Source organism: Andrographis paniculata, unplaced genomic scaffold (assembly GCF_009805555.1).
Source record: "Andrographis paniculata isolate CXL003 unplaced genomic scaffold, ASM980555v1 Contig35END, whole genome shotgun sequence".
NCBI lineage: Eukaryota > Viridiplantae > Streptophyta > Magnoliopsida > Lamiales > Acanthaceae > Andrographis > Andrographis paniculata.
Genome location: NW_026137568.1, coordinates 504,818 through 526,650, shown reverse-complemented (window position 1 = coordinate 526,650; position 21,833 = coordinate 504,818). Strand labels below are relative to the sequence as shown.

The window sequence follows — 21,833 nt, the reverse complement described above, 5'->3', positions numbered from 1 at the left end:
GTAATAAATTAATTTATTTTATAAAAAATATAAAAATTTAATAGTAAAAGTTAAAAGCTTTAACTGAATAGTGACAATCAAAACCAAAACATGTACTTCCTCCGTCCATTTTCTATTGTTCTAAAGTATATTTGTACGGTTTTTTAGGTGATTGTTTTTTTGTTATGAATGGACAAATTTGCCTTTAAATGTATGGTAGAGATTAAAAATAATAAATGAATGAATGGTAAAAATGTAAAATTTGTGTTTAAAAAAAAAAGAAATAGGACAATAGTTGTTGGATATCCCAAATAGAAAAATAGGACATTAGTTTTTGGACGGAGGGAATATAATTTTAACTTAAGGTAGGGTTGTTTGTATATTATTTTTAAATTTTAATTAGGATTAATTAACTAAGTTTTAAATTATATGATTAATTAATTATGGTGAAAATGTATAATTGTTTTGTCAGATTTAAAATAGATGGTATTAATTCATAATCAATGTTGGATACTAATTGGTTCTTATTATTATTATTAACATTAATTAAATAGATTTGTATAAAAAAAAAATTATAGGCCACAAAACTATTAGCTGGACATTTAATGAGAGCGCAATAAATAATGCAACCTAACGCCGAAATTTTCTGCGATGCCGTTAGGGTTTAATTTTAATTTATGAATATATATATATATATATATATTTATATGATAGTTTTACTGTAGTTACGGGAAGTTAGATAAAGTATAATTAGTAAGTAATTAAAAAATATATTAGTAAAAATAATTATTATTTAGTAAAATTAATTATATATTAAAATTAAAATAAGTAAATAGTTTAATTAAAATTAAGAAAATTTAAAATTTAAAATGCGATCAAAGTGCATAATTATATTTCAAAAATAGAAAGGACAAGTTATATGGGACTGACGAAAATAAAAAATAGAGACAAATTATGTGAAACGGAGGGAATATATAACAACTAAATAAATATATATAAAGGGAAATTAGTTCAATTGGGTATTTTATAACCTTTTCTAACAAGACTTCAACTAATTTTTATATTGTAAAATTGATTTTAAAGAAAAAAAAGAAAAAATTATATTAATGATAATATTGTAAATTTTTTACGTGTGACCCTTTTATTATCAATGATAACAAAAAATAATAATAATAATAATATTAAAGAAGTTGCACACCCTTTTATTATGAATGATATAAAAAATAATAATAATAATATTAAAATAGTTATTCAACTTCTACCCAATATAAACTTCGACTATTTAAATTAAGAGCATTAGTACAATGCCTAGTGCGGTCTGATCATTCTTAAACTTTTTGTACTTCAGGTATACTTTTATTTATGTAGTCAATTAATCAAAATAAATAAATAAATAATTGTCCGGAATTTAGAATAAGTATAATTAGTATATAATTAATAATTTATTAATAAAAATATTTATTTTATAATATAAATAATTATAAATTAAAATTAAGATAATTAATTACTTTAATTAAAATTTTAAAAAGTTAAATTAAAAATAAGATTAAAATGTGTAAATATTTTTCAAAAAAGGAAAATGACATGAGACATGAGACGTAGGACGAACAAAAACGACATACGTGGGACGGGGAGAGTAATAATATTTTCATAACAATAGATTTTTTTATTTTTTTATTTTGCAACAATAGTTGATATTGGAATGCCATTCATTTAATTAACCCCATTTTCCATTGTCCTTTTTGTTTTACTTCAATACTAATTTTACTAGGCCTCGTTTAATTTGATAAATTTGGGTTTGAAGGCAAATTTTAAATGAATAAATATTAAATATTCTAATTTAAATGATTTAGCATTTCAATGTTTTGAAATGTTAAAAGTTAAGTGGAAATTGAATTTAGGTTTGAATTGAATTTAAATATTAAAATAGTTTAGAATTTTATATTCTTTTAGATTTATAAGTTTGGCTTAAGTTTAAATAATGATATATAAAATATTTGATTTGTATTGATTTGATATATAAAAATATAATGATATAATGTGTATTAAATTAAATTTATAAAATTAATAATGATGTAATTTATATTAAGTTGTGTTAATTATAAATAAATATTAGTATATTTTATTTATCTATTTATATTATATAAAATTTTATTTTCTATAAATGATATATTATATCTATTATTAAAATAATTAAATAGTATAATTTTGCATGATCGTTCAAAATGGTCTATAGATAAATTTGTAAATTTTCTTATTCAACAAATTTGAAGTATAAAAAATAGCGCAAGTTTGTGAGTTACTATTTTTCATTTACTGAATTTGAAATATAGAAGTAACACAAGTTTAAAGGGCTTGTTTGTTTAGTGTTTTTGTTTTATGTATATTTTTTTTATATGAATCATATAGAAAATTGCGTAAATAATATAAAAATAATTTTTTATATTAAATGTTAATTTTTTGTGAGAAATAAAATATGGAGTAGCATATTATCTATATTAGGAATCATGCCAAGAAAAAGATGGTGGAAGAACAAACACATGCATAATTAAATAAAAGCTTATAGTTGTATTGGAAGAACAAACACATACATAATTAAACCCCCGACATCTCAGGTCACCTGCCACACATAGTTCATCTAGTGTGACTTTCCCGTCGAGCCTGGTTTGCAGGGTATTAGGTTCGGCCGAGTGTTTACCCAGTGCGCACTTTCGGGTAGCGGCGGTAGGTTCCCAAGTCATCCAAACTAAAATAAAATAAAAATAAAAATAATAGCGTATAGTTGTGTTGTATGAATATCTAATTGTGTTGAATTCAACTGTATATTCTGATGTGTTTACTATAACATGTGTTAATCGTTCATATGTTGTATTTATATTTATGTTAATATAGAACAAATAAAACATATCATAGCTAAAGATAACACAATCAATAATTGAATTCAGCACATACAGTGCATTTATAAAGCACAATTACATACTTTTATTTATGTATTGTTTATATGATAATTGCCTCTTTTTATTATTTGTCGTTTGTGTTTGTATCATTAAGGGGCGGATCCACTTTTGATGGAATGGTGGCACGTGCCACAAGTGATTTTATTATATCAAAAAGAAAATTTTTATGATTTAATAATGTGCTACCACTAAAAAATTGGAGTGCCCCCACTTAAAATTCAAAATTGCATCATTATTCCCAAAAATTAAGTGAATTATTTAAAATTTAAATTTTAAAATATTATAAATACTCAAATAATTAAATATTCAATCCGATTAAAATAAATAATTTATATTTTTAAACATAAATATACAAAATAATATTATATTATTATTATTTTTTAATAAACCGAGTCTTATAAATAATTTTACTTTTAAACTTTATATATTGTGCGACCAGTAAAAAAAATTTCTGGATCCGGAGCTGGTATCATTACTTCTATTTGCTACTTACTACGTGCCTTTAATGGGTGTTTTTCTTAAATTCAGCCAAACAACCGCCACCATAAATTGAAGTGAATCATTTGAAAGTAATTTAATTCAAAATGCCCCAACAAATTAAAATGGTGCACTCATGCATTTTTCATGCTCTTCAATTCGTGGTTCACTTGAAAGTTCTTTGTGTGTAATTTTATGGTCCATATCCAAATAAAGACGACGATTATACTACTGATTAACACAATAATAATATACCAGACAATACATTAAATATAAATTTATATTAGACATACAATATATTTACATATTTTTTAAAACCCTCCTTTTACTACATCTATATACTCTTTCCGTCTCATGTAATATGAGTGTATTACTGTAAATACGAGAATTTAGGTAAAGTATAATTAGTAAGTAATTAAGAAGTGTATTAGTAAAAATAATTATTATTTAGTAAAAATAATTATAAATTAAGATTAAAATAAGTAAATAGTTTAATTAAAATTAAAAAATTATAAAATTTAAAATTTAAAATGTGATTAAAGTGCATCATTATATTTCCAAAAATAGAAATGATAAGTTATATGGGACGGATGAAAATAGAAAATAAGGACAAATTATGTGGGACGGAGAGAGTATTAAACTTTTGGAGATCAATTATTTTCAATTTCACGAGGTGGCGATTTTACTCTAGTTATATAAATCTATATTTATTGTAAAAGTAGGTAGATATAATTTAATTTTGCAGTGCATAACGATCATTGTCAACTTTGACGCGTTGCCGGAGATTGAAAAGGTTTGAGATCCAAATGTTTAATACATAGAAATTAATAAATTTTCAATTAACATCCTAAGCGCCAAAATAAAATATCTCATTCCATGAAATTGGTTAATTAATTTGCATTCTTTAAGATCTTATTCTTGAAGTCTTGAATAGTGTTTGATATTAATTTAAAATGAAAATTATTGATATCTAGTCTATATAAATTTTGATTAAAATATATTATTATCTTTTATAAAATATTATATTAAAGTACTATTTTAAGATTTTAGGTTCTCCGTGGGTTTAAGATTTTAGGTTTGGATTTTTTAACTGTAAAAAATTAAATTTAAATAGTTATTTAATGTGATATAAATAGATATTGATGTGATGTATTAAATATAAAATAAATTATAATACTTTTTTCCTCCAGTTAGAAAGTATACATATTTCTATTTTGGGACGTCCAATTACAAAATAACAATTTCATTAAATACCCTATTTTTTTCACAAATACCCCTACTTTACATCACATCGTTACTTTTATACCAAAAAAGTAAGGACAAAAATGTCATTTTACTACTTTAACCTACCCACTATAATTAAAATATTATTATTCCTTAATCTCCGCGCCAAAAGTAATTGTATACTTTTAGCTTGGACGGAGGGAGTACTATAATATAAAACACACAAAAATAATACTCCCTCCGTCCCAGATACCATGTCCACGTTGCCGTTTCTGTCCGTCCCACATACTATGTCACTTTTCTTTTTTGGAAAATGATTACACACTTTAATCTCATTTTTAATTTTTTAATTTTTTTTAATTTTAATTAAACTAATTAGTTATCTTAATCTTAATTTATAATTATTTATATTATAGAATAATTATATTATTTATAATTACCTATCTACTAATTACATCCCTTCTAAAATACCTTGTCTACAGTATAACAGACACAGTATCTGAGACGGATGAAGTAATAATATAAGAAAGTTATGAAAATAGTCATTTTGGATAAGAAAGTCTACACAAGTTGAACTTATTTGGAGGTTCTTTATTTGTAGAAAGCCCAAATGATAAAATGACGAATGACTTAGGGGAGATTAATAAAGTTTATGAGATGAAAATGCAAAATGAAAGTGGCATCCAACAATACAAATATTCAGCACTTTATCTTTATCTTTATATTATTTTATTTATTTTTATTTTTATTTTTTCCTTGTATTTTCTTTTTGTTCTTTTTAATTTTATACAACTACTTTACATTTTCCATCCTTACATTCCAGTCTTCTTTTACATTATCCTAGTTTCTCTTATTATTATTATTATTATTTTTTTTCGTTTATTTATGCATTCAATCCAAATTAGTTTGTAGGCTTTTTTGAGACGATTGAAGAACTCGCGTTATTACCCTTCCGACTGTCTAAAATAGACTGACTGTCCGAAAATTAATTTCCAATCGACAATAATATTAAATTACTCAATCCGTTACTCAAATATAAATATGTAAAACAAAAAAAGAAAAAAAAAACATTTTGTTGAGTTTGAATTGTTTAGGCTCGTTAAAAGCTTATTCGTTAAATTAAACGAACAAAATACGAACATAAATTTAAATTCATTATGTTCACAAACGAGACAATTTGTTCTCCAAAGTTCAACAATATTATTAAAAAATTAAATTAATAATTTTATAAATAAGTAGTTTTGAGTAGGATATTGAGACACACCAAAATTAATAAGTCGTATTTCCATATTTAGTTGAGGCTTAATTGTTTTGGTTTGAAGGTTTTTTAGAGTTTGTGAGTTGTGAGTTTAGAATTGTTATTCAGTTCAATTTTTTGTGTTATTCTCTTTATGGTGAAAGTTTGCTCCGTCTTTGCCCATAGATGTAGGTCATTTTGACCGAACCATATATATCATTTATCCTCTAATTCTGTCATTGTTATTTTTGTCATATTTCTAACTAATTTCAATTCTTATTTATTAACGAACAAATACGAATCGAGCTCGAGTTCTTAACGAATCGAACTAAAACATGACAAGTTCAGCCCAATTAACCTAGTTTATAACTCTATCGTGTTCAAATGATTGGGCACTAATTTTAATAAAGGTGACCCATAATTATTATTATTATTTTTTGCCGTTTATAATAAAAAAATAAAAATGATAGTTGTATTTATTTTTGCTGAGAAAAGAGATTATAAATTTTTTTATAACAACTAAAAAAATTAAATAAAAGCTTAAATCAGAGAAGAATTAATGTCAATCTATAGTTTTTTACTATAAAAAAATTAAAAAGATGTTATAAAGTCCAAAAGGTAATTTGAATAAAAAAAAAAAGTAGCAATCTGAAAAGCAAATAAAAATAAAAAAAGATTGGACAAAAATGGATTCCAAACAGCCTTCGATCCAGTGCGGGCAGGTGCATCCACTATCCTGTGCCGCAACCGCCAAGCAACCGACTGTTTGGTGCACCTCCCAAAGGATTTGTTGGACACACCCAGGACTCCAACACCAGATCGTTGATCACGCATTATCGACGGTGTAGATTTGATTACGTTTGAAGACCAGGACCTCCCAATATTCACCGAATTTCCATTGTACTCGTTCCGCAATTCTCTACGCCACTCCATTAATGCCAAGACTTACAGGCGCTGCATCAGAAGTTGTACTTTGAGGTACTACTGCATTACGAGTTGTACCTTTGTTCCTACGTGGTGGTTGTGCTTTCAGTTTTGGCTGCACTGTACTGTTCCCCTCAACTTTATGGCTTGGTTTCTACTGCATTTCCTCTCGGAGTAAAAAGCATTTACTCTTTGTCACAAGAAATTCGCTCCGCATCAGGTCGTTTTTTCACGATCACGGATTCTCTCGTTCTCCTTGAGGTTTTTTGCTCGACCAGCGCTGGAAGTTTACGCAATTTGAAGCTACAGTGCACCTGCGGGAGGAGTTTCAATCCGGTTTCTGATATTTTGGTAGACATCTATCTTATCGCATTAAAAACGTGCTGGTAGTCATCCGGTTTCTGATATTGTGTGGAAATTTTAATTTTAATTTGTATGTTTTTTTTGAAGTTGTGATATGAAGTTCTGTGATTGGTTTTGAATCGGCGGAATGATTTATTGTTTTGTTAGTCTTTTTTGGTGTATCTGTGGCGGCGAGGTGCAGTTAGTGGCACGTGGAGTGTGCTTTGATTGACTGGATCGTGCTTACGGAAGACATGGTCACGAACTTTGTTGCGTGTGTACTTAATTCATTTTCGTCACTATATATAGCTTTGTGTTGATGGTATGCGTTGCAGGAATTTCTTAAGTAAGGTGTGTGTTAGCTAGATGCGATTTATTAGAGAAACAGATGCAAATTTTGCTGTTGTTGAGTTGTTTTTCTTTGTTAATTTATTTATGAGTTTATGATGGATATAATCCGAGATGGATAGGTGTTGTATATGATTTCAAAATCACGTACTTTTGTACTTATGCAGAGTAGAACTTTAATATATATATATATTGGTTAGATGAGGAACAGATCACAGAATCTTAATAGTGTTGAATTGCTGATTCAATCAGCTAACTGTTTTGGCTGTCTCAGGACTGAAGAATCATGAATCCTCAGCTTGTGGAGATTCATCCTCGTGAACTTAAGTTCATCTGTAAGTGACTCAGATTATGTCATTTGCCTCAATTATAAGCTTTTCCCTGCTGGTACTTGCATCTCCGTTGCATCCAAATTATGCCGCAATAGCGAAACAAACTCTCCTAATCAGATTATTTCACAGTCTCCTAAAACCCTGTATCACGAATTCATGCTATAGCACACATTGTTGTTAATTCCACCATACAAAGGTTTTATAGTGCAAGGGAAATTTTGAAGGAGCTTAAAATCGGTTTTGGGGATAGTCGTTTCCGAATTACTTCTTTAGGAACACTGGCATGCTTGTATGGTCTGTTAGATTTGGTCTTGTTATCTATGTGTCGATGAGTATCTGATGTCTGTTTCCTCGAGCAGCCATAATGTATTTTTTCCCAAAAAAAAATTGGAATAGAAAGCAGATAACAGCTCTTTTCGAACAAAGTAAAAATCCCAATGTTCATAGGCTGCTGTTTTTGACATCTTTGTGTTTCCATTCATAGTAGCTACTGCACCGTAAAGTAATTAATCATTGTGGATCTGTTTCCTATATAAAGATTTCTTATCTGTCTCTTCTTTGGAATTTATAGTTGAGGAAAAAAAGCAGAGTTCGTGCATTGTTCATCTTGCCAATGTCACCGATCACTATGTTGCTTTCAAGGTGGTTTCAATTCCATGTCTCCTGACCATCTATTATGCAACTTTAGTTTTTAGATTAAAATTTTCCAATGACTTACAATTGGTTTTGTAACCATAATATTCTCATGTCATATTAATAACGTGGCCATGAGAGTAAACTTGCAGTGTGCTAATTGTGTCAGGTGAAGACTACATCACCGAAGAAGTACTGCGTGCGACCCAATGTAGGCATTGTCAAGCCAAAATCAACTTGTGATTTTATAGGTACTCTGTGCTCATGTTGCTTTCAATTCGATATTATTTATTTCAAATCAAGATCATTACTTTTGAATTTTATGCTCTGGATGTGATCAATTTCAATCGTTTTTCTAACATCTATATCTTATGCAGTTATAATGCAAGCGCAGAAATCGGCTCCATCGGAGACACAATGCAAGGATAAGTTCCTGGTTCAGACAACTGTTGTCGCATTCGGTACAACAGAAGCCGAGATTACACCTAGCATGGTAGGATCAAAATTGCATTACATTTGAATTAGCTTCTATGCTCTGGTGATTGGAAAATAAGTTTGGCGACGTCGTTTTATATTATTTCTTCTTCTGTTAGTTCTCGAAAGATAGCCAGAAGCACATTGAGGAGACCAAGCTCCGGGTTGCTCTTACGACTACACCCAAGCCTCCAGCAGAGCCACCTGCTGATGTAATTTTGGAACAAGAGAAAGAAACCTCTTTGCCGAAACTACCCCCTCATTCATCTGTTTTGCTGCCTGTGAACGGCGTTACGAGTCCAGAATCATCCAATGAAATGTCGACGCCAAAAGAAGGCGTCGAAAATTTACCTCCCCACCAGGTGAGAAATCTTTTCATCACTTCCATCATTGACTAAGGACAAATGAGCATCGACACTTTCCTTTTCTTCAACCCCTAATAACTTGTTTTTTCAAGCAATTGCATTATGATTATTTTAACATAATTCATGTGTTGTCTATGATTTGTTTAAATTTTATATCTTGGCACAATAATTGTCGTCTAAATTATGATATCATCCTTCAATTTTCATCGGTTGCAGGCACTCAAACAAATGGGACGAACCACAGATAATGTCAGCAACATCGAAATAGAGTCGAGATCACCAAAGGTCATGGACAACACCTCTCTCCCAGGAAAAGACGAGAAAATGAAGCAGCAGGTGAAAGATGTAGAAGAAGCCAAGTTGAAACTAACACTAGATATCGAGGAATTGAGGTCAAAGATTACCACCATGGATGCCAAGCTGGTCGAGGTCAGTGTCGTGCTGTGTCATTAGATCATCAATCGTGTAGTACTTCATTTGCTGATCAAAATTTATTTACAGGCACAAGGCACAATTAATAAGCTAAAAGAAGAAAAGAGCAGCATCATTCGCGAGAAGTACTCGCTAGAACGAGACTTGGTGCGCGTTACATACATCTTTCATTTCTGTATTCGTCGTGCCATGAATCATTACCGTTTTGTCGGTTTTCTCCCCATGCAGGCAATGTCGAGAACGGATGCTAGAAAAGTTCAAGTAGGCTTTCCCCCTTTATTCGTGTGCCTCGTCGCTCTGGTTAGTTTGCTGTTCGGATTCTGGTTTCGAGCTTAGTATATACTAATTCATTCAACTACTATATATACACACATGTTTCTGTATCTATACATACATACAGCATGCGCTTACGCCTGTTAGTAGAAGAAAAGAGAACCCAAGTTTTACTGAACATTAGTGTACTTGGTTGCAAACTTGCAATCTCACATAGGAAAGCAGTCTATTCCAAATTTTTACCTCAAAACTGTACAGAAGGCAAAACACAACCAGCAGCACAGCCAAATATGCTGTCTGTTAACAATCTCGAACAATAGTAAACGCCGATCTGGCGATCATAGGACGGGAGAAAACCTTTCGACAGAGCTCCCGACTAAAAGCTTTACACACCAAAACAACAATGTACCATCCAGAACAAACTTTGAACTATAGTTATCTACTCCCTTTCGCACGGGACAGTCGAATGAGAAATTAGAATCTGCAAAACCGTGTGTACAAATTGGGGAAAAAAGTGTCAGGTTACTCTTTGGCTTCTCCTTCCCAGTGTTGGGTGGTTTGTTCGGTTGGCGAGCCCGGTACGTATGGAACGAAGCCACGCCCACCGAAAACCGGGCGCATGAATGCGTCGTCGAATTTTCTCCAGTAGTAGTGGACTGTGCGCGTTGGCCTTGTGAGTAGCATTCGGAGGCTGCTTGGCCGGGTGACGCTGCGGCTGCTGTCGGGAGCTTCTGAAGCTGTTCCCTCTGGAGGGAATAGCTCGGCTGCAGAGTCTTGGGACTCACCAAGAAATGGAACGATAAAAGAGTTTGTCGCGTTCATGGAGTCGAAAGAAACCAGATGTTTGGAGGCAGGCATTAACAATCTCACAAGTGGTTTAGTCATCAAGCCAAATACCTGTAAGGTTTAGGATGGATAAAATATAAGGGAGATGCATAGAGCTGTTAAAAGATAAGTCGAGTGAGCTCAAGTATTTGTTGTTCGAGTTCAACTCGAATGGTAAAGGCTTGACTCGGCTCATTTAGGATTCGAGCTAAAATATTTATATAATAAAATATTAAAATATATAGCTCAAGTTTGGATCATTTATTAAATAATCATTCTCAAACTTGAACTCAGCTTGAGTATCTATAAAAGAGTCGAGTCGAGCTTGGTTTACGAGCTATTTGGTTCATTAGGGAGACATTTAGAAATGTAGTTCAATGACTTACAACAGTGCTGAAGAGGACGACAGTAATTGTACTTGTGATCATGATAGCATTTCCGCGCTCTTGGGTATGCCCGGCTCTCGTAAACTGCATAAACAAATGAACAAACGGTTAATCCCAATGAAGCAATAGAAAAGTACGCCTAATGTATATGAGTAACTAAGAGCCGAGAGATATACCTGATTGTAAGCAAGAGCCATAGTAATAGCTCCTCGCATAAGGCCAGCCCACCATATTGTAATCTGGAGATTTAAGGAATTTCGAGCTTTAGAGCGAATGATATAGTATTATCTGTGCTTAGTTAGGGATATGAGCTCTTACTTGCTGCTTAAAATCGATCTTCTGATGCGGAAGCTTCTTGGTCAGATTGGATAAAAATGACAACGGGAAAACAAAGGCTGCTCTTCCTACTAAAATCAATCCGAGTATAGTTGCACTGACAGAAACCGATGTTTTCGGGCTGAAAATAGAATAATAAGTAACATTGATAAATTCACAACAAAAACACACAATTTCTGAACCTATGTGTGTATATAACAATGCAAGGAAGGCAGACACATTACCTGCCACTCACAACCCTCCATTTTTCGATGTCGAGAGCATCCATGCCAACGTAAAGAAATATGAAAGTCTCGGCGACGAATGACAATGTTGCAAAGGTGTGCCTGGATTATTGCTAAGCAGTTAGTAAGAAATGCTGTGAAAGCAGTATATGTGGTAATTAGTCTCGTAACAACGTACTTTGTAGTAATTCTCGAGTTCTCAGTGACGTTATGCCAGGTGTAGTGAGACATCACAATACCAGAAAAGAACACTGTCAGGATGCCGCTTAAGTAGAATAACTGCAACAATAAATAGGTCAGTAAAGAAAGGACATAAATTTAGTCGCTAAAAGATACAGAAACTTACTTCGGCCAGCATGTAAGAGAGATAGGCCATGAGCATCATGATGGCAACCTCTCGATCAGTCGAATGCCTGCAGTACATAACAGAACAATCAGTTACACATACTAATTGAGTCGGATGAAATACGTGAAGTTTACCGCCACCAACCTTCCGAAACAGAGCTTCTTTATGATGTAAGCACTAAGGAGTCCAGCCTGAAGATAAAATTATGAAATGTAAGAAAATTTTAAGTAAGTTACCATGTCATTCCCTCGACATATTTACAGAGAGAGACTCACTGCAACCCCCAATGCGGTGCTTGACGCGAACAAATAAAAAAAAGTTCCAATCAGCTGGAAGGCAATAGAAGTATTTATATGAGTCAGATCGAAGTCCTGGACTGCATTGAAAAGCACCACAGATGTTGCATCATTCACGACGCCTTCCCCAAACACTAAACTGTACAGCAGTGGTGTTTCATCCTGACTGAGCACCTGCAAAATCAGATAGTTAGGGATTGGAATATATGTATAATTGATTAATATATGATTTTCAGCGGGGATATATCTGGTTAACAGCCATAACATCTACCTGCAACGTGCAAACTGAATCCGTCGCAGCGAAAATTGCTCCAATTGCTGGCAGCAGAGAAAGACATGTTATACTACTGTCTGCAGGTGTGGGTGCAGATGTGTGTGATAATAGGTGTAGCAAGATTGATTTTTACCAAGATAATCTCCAACTGGAAGCCTAATGTCCATTTTCTTGAAGACGAAGATGGCACCTGCCAAATGTTTTGGAAGAATAAATTAACTCATTCATTACTAAATATCAACTAAAAAATCATAGGATACATCCTTAGAATGCACAATTGTATCCATTTATCTCACAAATCCTAGAAAGACTTTATGAACATGAAGTAGTGCTGTGAACAAGTGCTCAAAGTGCTTGAGAAGCTAAATATGTAATTTAGATATAAAATGATGTCAGTAACAGCCGTTTCGATGAGAGTTAACACACACAATACGCCTGGTGAGATGATCCTTCTATGGAAGGATGAAGAATCCATACCTCATATAAAAGACAATAGTAAATAGATAAATACCTAATGAGATGATGATGAAAGATATAATGGTGCCAAGTGCTCCAAACATCATTATAGTCATGAAGTTCCGGAAGAATTGTTTCTTCTTCACTTGGAACCTGATTCACATAAGAGGCAAAAATCTATATAAGAAACTACTTATTGCAGCAAGCTTTGGATTTTACTACTAATTGACAGAGTTGTAATGTTGGAAATATCATCAAATTATATGAATTTACTATTAGTTAGCTTTGCAATACTGACCTACACAAGTTTGAAAATAATTGAGTTCTATTCCAACTCAAAAGGCTATAAATTAGCTTTGCTGAAATTTGTTTCCCAGGAAAAAACTCCAAACATTCTTTAAGCATCAAATACCAGAAAGTGAACATTCGAGTTTTTCTTTAATGCACCTCATCTTTCAACAATTACCAGAAAGTGACAGCAGTTGAGAGTTCAAAAAAGTTAACGACAACAAGATTCACTGTGGGAGGTCTTTTGAGTAGGAGCTGAGTTACTAAGCAGTAAAAACAAGCCACAGTTACACCATAGTACAAATATTAAAAAAAATGTCTGTAAGAGGGTTTAGGGTAAGCATTTCAATTACCCAGCATTGAAGATGATTGGTGGAAGCAAGTAAATGAAGAAAAGATCCTCACTGAACACCAAGAGATGTGAGCTTCTCCATCGACTAACCAGTAGAATTACGACTCCGGTGCACAAACCCTTGAATCGAATAAGCAAAATAATCACTTAAAATAAAAATTAAACCAAACAGCAAAAATGGATCCTCCAGATCAAAGATGACAAAAGAGCACAAATATACTTACAATGATTAAGGCCGTGATTGATTCATTCATCCAGCGATTTTCTTCCAACAGATGACCAATCACAATACACGCACAAAGAAGCGTGACAAATAAAGTTATAGACACCACTGAAGAATGATCAGAAGTTGACAATACATCTGTGTTTAACATGGATCCCAAGCCAAACCCCATCTTGTCCAATATTTAGAAAAACCAGAAAACGGTGATGTTCGCAATGAAATTTTTGATCTCTGATCTCAGAAACACCAGGCAGTGAAGCTAGAATCAGCTGCCCCACAACAATTTTTACCTGTAAACAAAAAATAGCAATTAAATGAACTCTTGATAGAAGAACAACAAAATTTAAAGTGCATAAAGATCTAGTGTACTTTTTTCACTCAGTTTGGTGTGTGTGTGCTCTGTCAAGATATGAAAATACTAAAAGAAACAATTCCCCAACATCAAGGCTTTCTACATAATTTATCACACCCTTAACAATCGATCAAAGCAATATTCCTTTTAACAGATAAGCAAAAACATGAACATAAAGTGATTAATTAAACAAATCTAGTGCCAGAAAGGTGTAAAGTATGTGTGTATGTGCTGGATTCTTGAAGGCCGCATCAATCCAGAGTGCATGTAATCAATAACATAATCAATCAGAACTTCAATCTTCCTTATCGATCAAATAAACAAGAAATTCAGTACATACATACGTTCCAACACTTTCCTCTTTTTTTATTTTTCTTTTTTGGTGCTTTGCAATATGAATCTGCTCACCTATTGAAGCGAATAATCGAATCTTCTATACTGTAAGGTCACATAGAAGAGATAAAGCAAAGCGAGGAGCATCAGCTTCAAAAAGCAAACATCCTCCATGATTAATCTAAATCACACAACCTCAACGACCTATCGAAGAAATCGTAGCAATCTAAAAGGCATTGCAAATGAACAGTACGAAACCACTAACTTCGTAAACAGATGGCTGAACTAGATTGATTAACTTTCAAAATTCAAAATGCAAACAGAATTACCTAAGAGAGAACTTGAATCCAAATTTTCCTTCCTTTGTACAGAGAAGACAATTCTGCTGCTGCTAACTGCAGCTCCGAACTTCTCCCTGTTTCTCCCCAAATTTCCAACTAATAATCGGCAGAATACAGAGAATTTCAAGTCGAATACTTCTCTTAATGCCGATAACACACCGAAATTGCCAATTTCGCAAAAGTTTCCCGATAAGTCACGGATTCACAATCTGGTTCAGGCAATTATAATACAGAAGTTTCACGAGATTAACGGCAGGATTGAAAGCTCTAGATACTGAGTACGTGGCTTCACACCATGAGAGAGAAAGAGGACAGAGGAAATGTGTACATACATATATATACACATATATATATGTGCAAAACACAGGTATGTCTGTCTTGTCTATATATACATACACAGATATACTGTGTTTGTGATAGAGAACAATTAATATTATCTGGAAAAATTCAAGGGACGCGTGGATCAACGGATGGCCGTCGATTTACCCGACTGCTTGCTCGAGTGATCTCAACCGTCGGTTTCTAATTATAGCTGCGAGTGCGATGGAGAGCCATTTTTCTGCAGTTAGAAGAGTTACACATTAAATGAGATTATCGTAATGAATATAATTAATTATAATTTTTTTAGATTATAATAATTGATCAAATTTTGTAAGTAAATTATGGGTAATTAATATACGAATTTGATCAGTAAACCCAATGATTTAGTGAAATTAAAAGGGCATTGATCCTGGGTTTATTGACATCTTTTTTATTATTCAAAATAATTTATTAATTAAGTTACAAATTGAATTTAACAGGGGGTATAATATTATTTTTTTTGTTTGGTAGTGTTCTAAAATTTTATTTTTATATTATTTAAATATTTAATATTTTTTAAAATATATATATTAGACCATATTTATTTTACTTTAAATGTATATATGTTTGATAATTATTTCACCTCAAAAAGAAAAATATATAATAATAATAAGTAAACGGACCATTGGAATTATTCCAACTTTTGTTTTTGTTTTTTAAAATTTATTTTTAATTTAAATAATATTTAATTATGATATTTTATAATATATAATTAAACTATAGTTTATAAAAAATATTGATTAATAAATAAATATACATATTAATCATTGCTCAATTGATTTTCACAATACATAGATACATTCAGAGTATGTATGTATATGTATGTAACAAACATTGTGTTTAGTGGTAATGGGATAATATTTTAGATATTATTGCAATTTGTGGGGGCCGTGGCAGTGATGTTCATAATTCGTTAGCTGAATATATAATGAAATGTATATTTGATTGTAATAATAATAATAATAGTATATGTTTTTATTGATTTATTGTGTTGGGTTAAAAATGTGTCACATCTTATGATCACAAATAGAATCTCCCCAAGTGAAACTGTGTTCTTAATTTACTAATTCTAATAATAATAATAATAGTATTGTAATAATGTAATCGTCTCGTAAGGTATGACTGGTGGTGTAGGGGTTGAATTTGTGATCATGAGGTCATGGATTCCTCAGGTCACCTGTCACACATGGTTTGTCTAGTATGACTTTTCCGATTTGTAGATTATTAAATTCAACTGCGGATTCCCACGTCATAAAAAAAATTATATATACGGAAACTATACTTTTTTCACAAAATTTATTTTTAGGTGGCACGGTTTTCATAAATATTATTAAAAAATACAATATATATAATATATATTTTATTCACAAAAAAATTAGTCATTTAATATAAAATATTATTTTCCATATTACGAATACGATTTTCCATACATAATATAAAACCGCATCCATCCAAAAATATAAAATGAACAATACTCTTTATTGAAATCTAGTTTTACTTTCACCAAGTTATACATTTATATGGAAAATCCTACCGCACATATTTTTTTTGGTATGTATATATACATATTCTATGTTATAAATAAAATTATATTATTAATACATACAATGATAAAAAAATAAAAAAATACATTAATACAATTAAGTGTAATAGCATGTGATGCAACCATATGAAGTTTAATTTTTTTTTCTCTTTCATTTAAACAAATCGAGGCTCTGTTCCTCGTGTCTTTTGGTTTCAAATACAAAAATTAATACCCCTCTGTCCAATTTATATTGTCCTAAAGTATATTTGTACTGTTTTTTAGGTAATTGTCTTTTTGTTATGAATTGACAAATTTGCTCTTAATTGTACGATAGAAATTAAAAGTAATAAATGAATAAATGGTAAAAATATAAAATTAGTGTTTAAAAAAAAAATAAGACAATAGTTATTGCACGTCCCAAATAGAAAAATAAAACATTAGTTTGTAGACGGAGGGAATATTATTTAATCTACTGTTTTCTCATATAAAATAACATATTCAAATATTATTCAAATTATTTTTTTTTAAAAAACAAATTATATCAAATATATATTTCCCTTGTAAAATAATACATCAAATACATAAATTTTTACTATTATTAAAATTTTCCAAAATTATACTATAAACCTATGTCTAAATCAATCTGAAAAATCCAAAATAAAAAAAAAATTAATATAAAAGAAATGCCAGCTGTATATGATGTGGAATATGCAATTTTATTTTCTAAATAATGATAAATAGTAAGTGTAAGAAGCCAAAATGAATTTGACTCAAAATCCTTACAAAAGAGATAAGGGAAGTGCATATGATTCCATGTGACTTATCATTGTCTTGTTTTTTTTTTGATAATTGAGTGTCCCAATTAACCATCCATTCTTTCACTTTATTTATATATATATATATATATTATATTAAGATATATATTTTCAAATAGGGCCGTCTCGGACTTTTTTTAGGTCATAAGTAAAAATAAATTATAGGCTCTATAAACACGTGATTAAAACATATTTTTAAAATAAAATCACTAATTTGTATCGATTGGACAATAAATTTTAACGTGACAGTTCGTGCGTGGTAGATTTGAAAAAAAAAAAGATGAAAGATTAACGGTTTAAAAGTTCGAAAAGCGAGAAGGACTGAGTGAGAGCGAAAGAGAAAGAAGGGAGAAGGTGAGCGAGTTTGGTCTGAGTGGGTGGACGCAGTGCGACGATAGGTGTTATATAGAGAATTGTAGACGACGATTGAATTTGAAAAAATGAGATGGAGACCAATTAAAAAGAAAGAGAAAAAAATATATAACTAGAATTTTAAAATTTATTTGGATAATTATAAAGAAAAAAAAAATATAAACTATCAATTAAAATTTAATAATAATTATAGGAAATATTTTAAAATTTGCACCCTTTATTAATAAGGGGCTTGAGCAATCGCTCACCCTGCTACTGTTTTCAAATATATATATATATAGGTTGATTACCGTGTTGTCAGCCAATAAACAATATATTGTTGGTTTACATTTGTAGTTATAATGTATAAATATATTTATTACACTAAAATCAATAATAATATATATTAGTATGAAATTATATCATGTTATCGTAGTCAAATTCTTTTTGTATACATTTGTAACTGTTATATCATGCATATGTTTATATATTTTGTTGATGTATATGCATTTATCTAAGATTATGCTATAATTGCATTCATTACATCACTACGACCTCTATTGACATTGCTTTTGCTCCAATTTTAACTTTATTTAAAATTCAATTTCCAATAATTTTGATTTTGTTCAAAACTTTCTTTCAACCTATTTCTGATTTAGATTTGATACCGATTTTAACTTAGTAAATAATTCTGATTACGTTACTTATAGTTTATTCGACAAATTCAAGATGATTTGATTTTATCTTGAGCTTAAAGAAGTTATGTTAAAATATATTTATATAATTATAATATTTGTTCTGTTAAATGACTGTTTTATCTAAAAATTGAATTCAAAGAGATAAGCATAATTAATTATTATACAGTCAACTAACACGTCATTTCATGCGTAAAATAAATTTATGTCATATACGAATCTTGCACGTGAACAATAACAAATGAAGAACGGTAAGACTCAATATGAATAAATAAATAAATAATGAATTATCCCTTTTGAACAATATTGATTAACTCAATAATATATATATAAATAGATTATATGTATTTTTTAAATTTTTAGTACCATTCAAATTCTATAAAAATTAATTTTGGTTACACATAAATAAATATTTATATTTTTTTAATTTATTTGTTTTATATAAATTTTTATTTATAAAAAAAATACACATCATATTAAAATTCGTATAAAAAATATATTTTATAACTGAAAAAATAATATTCCGTCCTTCTCAAAACAAATTAACTTCTTTTTTATTTTAACTTGTTTAATCGTATTTGACACATTTCTATATTAGCAATTTTTTTTTATTATATAAATTTTTTTTTACAAAATAATATTTATATGATATTATTTTTATTAAGATATAATTTGTAAAATATTTAAATTCATATTATAAACTTTTTGTATTAATATATATTAATTCTTATTAAAATTATTCATGTAAACAATAAAATAATGAGGGAGTATTATGCTTTTATTATTATTATTATTATTATTATTATTATTATTTTAAATTAAAAATAAAATTACTTTTTTTATATTTTTAATAAAAATATATATATTTTATAAAATATTATGTCAAAATATTATTATTGTAATTTAGTAATAATTTTAAATCACAATCAATCAAAAGAGTGTGTTTGTCTAGGAGGAGTTTGAATTTTGAGTTGAAATTTGAATAATAAAAATTTTGAATTATATTAGTTGTACGATGTGATATAAATATGTATTGATGATGTTCGGGTGCAAACTTAAGTCCCATATTGGAAGTTGCGAAGAAAATTACACACCTTATGAGTTTAAATAAACTCTACTAGTACAAGGCCTTTTAGAGGAAATTCAAAAATAAATTCGCGTGCGAGTTCAGCCCAAAGCGGACAGTATTATACTAGTATTGAGTTGGTCGCCCTTGGTCTGAGGGGAGGATAGGAAAAAAAATTACACATCTTATATCATATTAGTGTTGGATTGACTCAATCCCAACAATAATAAATAATAAAAATTTTGAAAAATCCTCCGGAAAAAAACACCCAGAATTTAAACTTAAACCAAAAACATCTTCAATATTTGAAATTGTGTATAAATAATAAAGAAATGATGAAAAGCAACAAACTTATATATAAGCGAGGTGTCTTTTCCGCGATATGCAGACATTATGATTCTGTTTTGTCCGCACGTCAGATGCCTACAGTGCGCTTCGGTACAATCTCATGCAATGACAACTGATAGCCCCACCCCCCTGACAGCTCCTCATTATCTGTCTTCTCAATTATTTATTTTTTTAAAATACAAACAAATTAACTCAAAATTGTGGGATCAACTAAATCAATATTTTAAAAATCCCATCAAAATTTAAATTATTATTATTATTTTTTTTTGACAAATTCTAATTTCAAAAGACGTGTTGGTTTTTTGCTATTCCTTTATAATTGACTGACGGAAGTAAATTTATTTTTAAAAATCAACGGACATGGGGCGGCGACGCCATATAATTTAATTTTCATTTTAAACAATTTTTTATTTTTGAAATTTTAAAATAGTTCCAATAATGAAATTATTATATATACTATAAAATGTCAATTGATTGTTTAGTCGTACCCATTTATAAGTAAATCAATCATTTTTTATTTTATTTTATTTTATTGATGACGTGGAATCGCAGCGACTATCTGAAAATGCGCATCGAGTAAATCTTGGATCAAACATAATACTCTGCGAATCAGACCCGACAAGAAAGTTATACTAGACAAACCACGAATAAATCAATCATTTTTGTTGGCACGACCATTGTGTGTGTGAGTTAACAAATGTAAATTATAATATGAAAATGCTCTTGCCCAAATAATCACTCCGTTCCGCATATGCAAAAAATAATTATAATCAAATACAAATAATTATGAATTAATATTAATATAACTATTTAATTTAATAAAAATAAAAATTTAATTAAAATATATAATTGTTTTTTTAAAAAAATAACATGGAATATGTAATAAATACAAAAATAATTACATTAACACGGTACATAAGACAGAAAGAGTAATATTTTTTTTTGAGTTTCTTTCTCCATATTTCTTTTTTCACCATTTTCTTAATTAATAAGTATAATTTCTCTAAAAAGAAAAAAAAATGCCTAAAAAATTATATTTAAATAAAATAATACTCCATTAGTCCATCATATAATAAAATTATATTATTATTATTATTATTATTATTTTATTTGTCCATAAAATTCTTATATTAATTAATTCATATATTTTTTAAAAATAATTTTACTTTATATCACATTAAATTAATATAATACTTCATTAGTCCATTTTGTAATGTCTTAAGTGTTATTTACAGGCTTTTTTAGGTAATTATTTTTTTTGTTGTAAATTGACAAAATAGTCTTTTATTTTATGTATATCTAAGAAAGATAAATAAAGTAAGGATAAAAAAGTAAATTCAGGGTGTGTTTGTTTGGGGGTTTGGATTTTGAGTTGGGATTTGAATAGTAAAACTTTTGAATTTGAATAGTTGTATGATGTGATATAAATAGGGTTTGATGTGATGTTTTGAATGTAAAATTAATTTTTAGTATAATATAAAAAATGAAAAATAGGTGTTTGATTTGATGTTTTTGGGGGGAAAAAATTGGATGAATAGTGAAAATCCACCAAAATCCTTCAAACAAACACACCCTCAATGTATAAAAAAAACAATAAGACAATTATTTTTAGAGGTTGCATATAAAAAAATAAGATATTAATTT

General features: G+C 29.7%; 2 protein-coding genes across 3 annotated transcripts; one reads left to right on the top strand and one right to left on the bottom strand.

Moving 5' to 3' along the window:
- Positions 1 to 6,934: 6,934 nt before the first annotated feature.
- On the top strand, positions 6,935 to 10,175 carry LOC127249188 (vesicle-associated protein 2-2). Of its 2 annotated transcripts, none has more exons than XM_051271887.1 (9): positions 6,935 to 7,149; positions 7,763 to 7,823; positions 8,392 to 8,462; positions 8,623 to 8,704; positions 8,831 to 8,946; positions 9,047 to 9,289; positions 9,509 to 9,721; positions 9,794 to 9,871; positions 9,953 to 10,175. In XM_051271887.1, exons 2-9 carry the CDS (start codon positions 7,775 to 7,777, stop codon positions 10,058 to 10,060), a joined length of 960 nt encoding a protein of 319 aa, XP_051127844.1. In that variant the 5' UTR covers positions 6,935 to 7,149; positions 7,763 to 7,774; the 3' UTR covers positions 10,061 to 10,175. The 2 variants fall into 2 exon arrangements, with proteins under 2 accessions (XP_051127844.1, XP_051127845.1); XM_051271888.1 differs by lacking the exon at positions 6,935 to 7,149 and adding an exon at positions 7,471 to 7,491.
- Positions 10,176 to 10,211: 36 nt separating this feature from the next.
- On the bottom strand, positions 10,212 to 15,323 carry LOC127249187 (sodium/hydrogen exchanger 1-like). Its single transcript, XM_051271886.1, has 15 exons — positions 15,018 to 15,323; positions 14,005 to 14,293; positions 13,782 to 13,900; positions 13,196 to 13,293; positions 12,818 to 12,874; positions 12,682 to 12,728; positions 12,390 to 12,584; positions 12,259 to 12,305; positions 12,115 to 12,181; positions 11,947 to 12,047; positions 11,769 to 11,870; positions 11,527 to 11,665; positions 11,385 to 11,447; positions 11,209 to 11,292; positions 10,212 to 10,894 (listed from the first exon to the last, which is right to left on the bottom strand). The coding sequence occupies exons 2-15, from the start codon at positions 14,173 to 14,175 to the stop codon at positions 10,520 to 10,522; spliced, it is 1,665 nt and encodes a 554-aa protein (XP_051127843.1). The 5' UTR covers positions 14,176 to 14,293; positions 15,018 to 15,323; the 3' UTR covers positions 10,212 to 10,519.
- Between the last annotated feature and the right edge of the window lie 6,510 nt (positions 15,324 to 21,833).

What these genes read in the sequence shown, in the direction of transcription:
- LOC127249187 (XM_051271886.1), bottom strand. Translation starts at nt 14,175, where the DNA reads ATGGGGTTTGGCTTGGGATCCATGTTAAACACAGATGTATTGTCAACT. An exon ending in TCTCTTACATGCTGGCCGAA is followed by an intron (nt 12,048 to 12,114) that starts GTAAGTTTCTGT and finishes TTATTGTTGCAG; the next exon opens with TTATTCTACTTAAGCGGCAT. An exon ending in TGGAGGGTTGTGAGTGGCAG is followed by an intron (nt 11,666 to 11,768) that starts GTAATGTGTCTG and finishes TTCTATTTTCAG; the next exon opens with CCCGAAAACATCGGTTTCTG.
- LOC127249188 (XM_051271887.1), top strand. Translation starts at nt 7,775, where the DNA reads ATGAATCCTCAGCTTGTGGAGATTCATCCTCGTGAACTTAAGTTCATC. An exon ending in TCGTGAACTTAAGTTCATCT is followed by an intron (nt 7,824 to 8,391) that starts GTAAGTGACTCA and finishes TGGAATTTATAG; the next exon opens with TTGAGGAAAAAAAGCAGAGT. An exon ending in ATCAACTTGTGATTTTATAG is followed by an intron (nt 8,705 to 8,830) that starts GTACTCTGTGCT and finishes TATCTTATGCAG; the next exon opens with TTATAATGCAAGCGCAGAAA.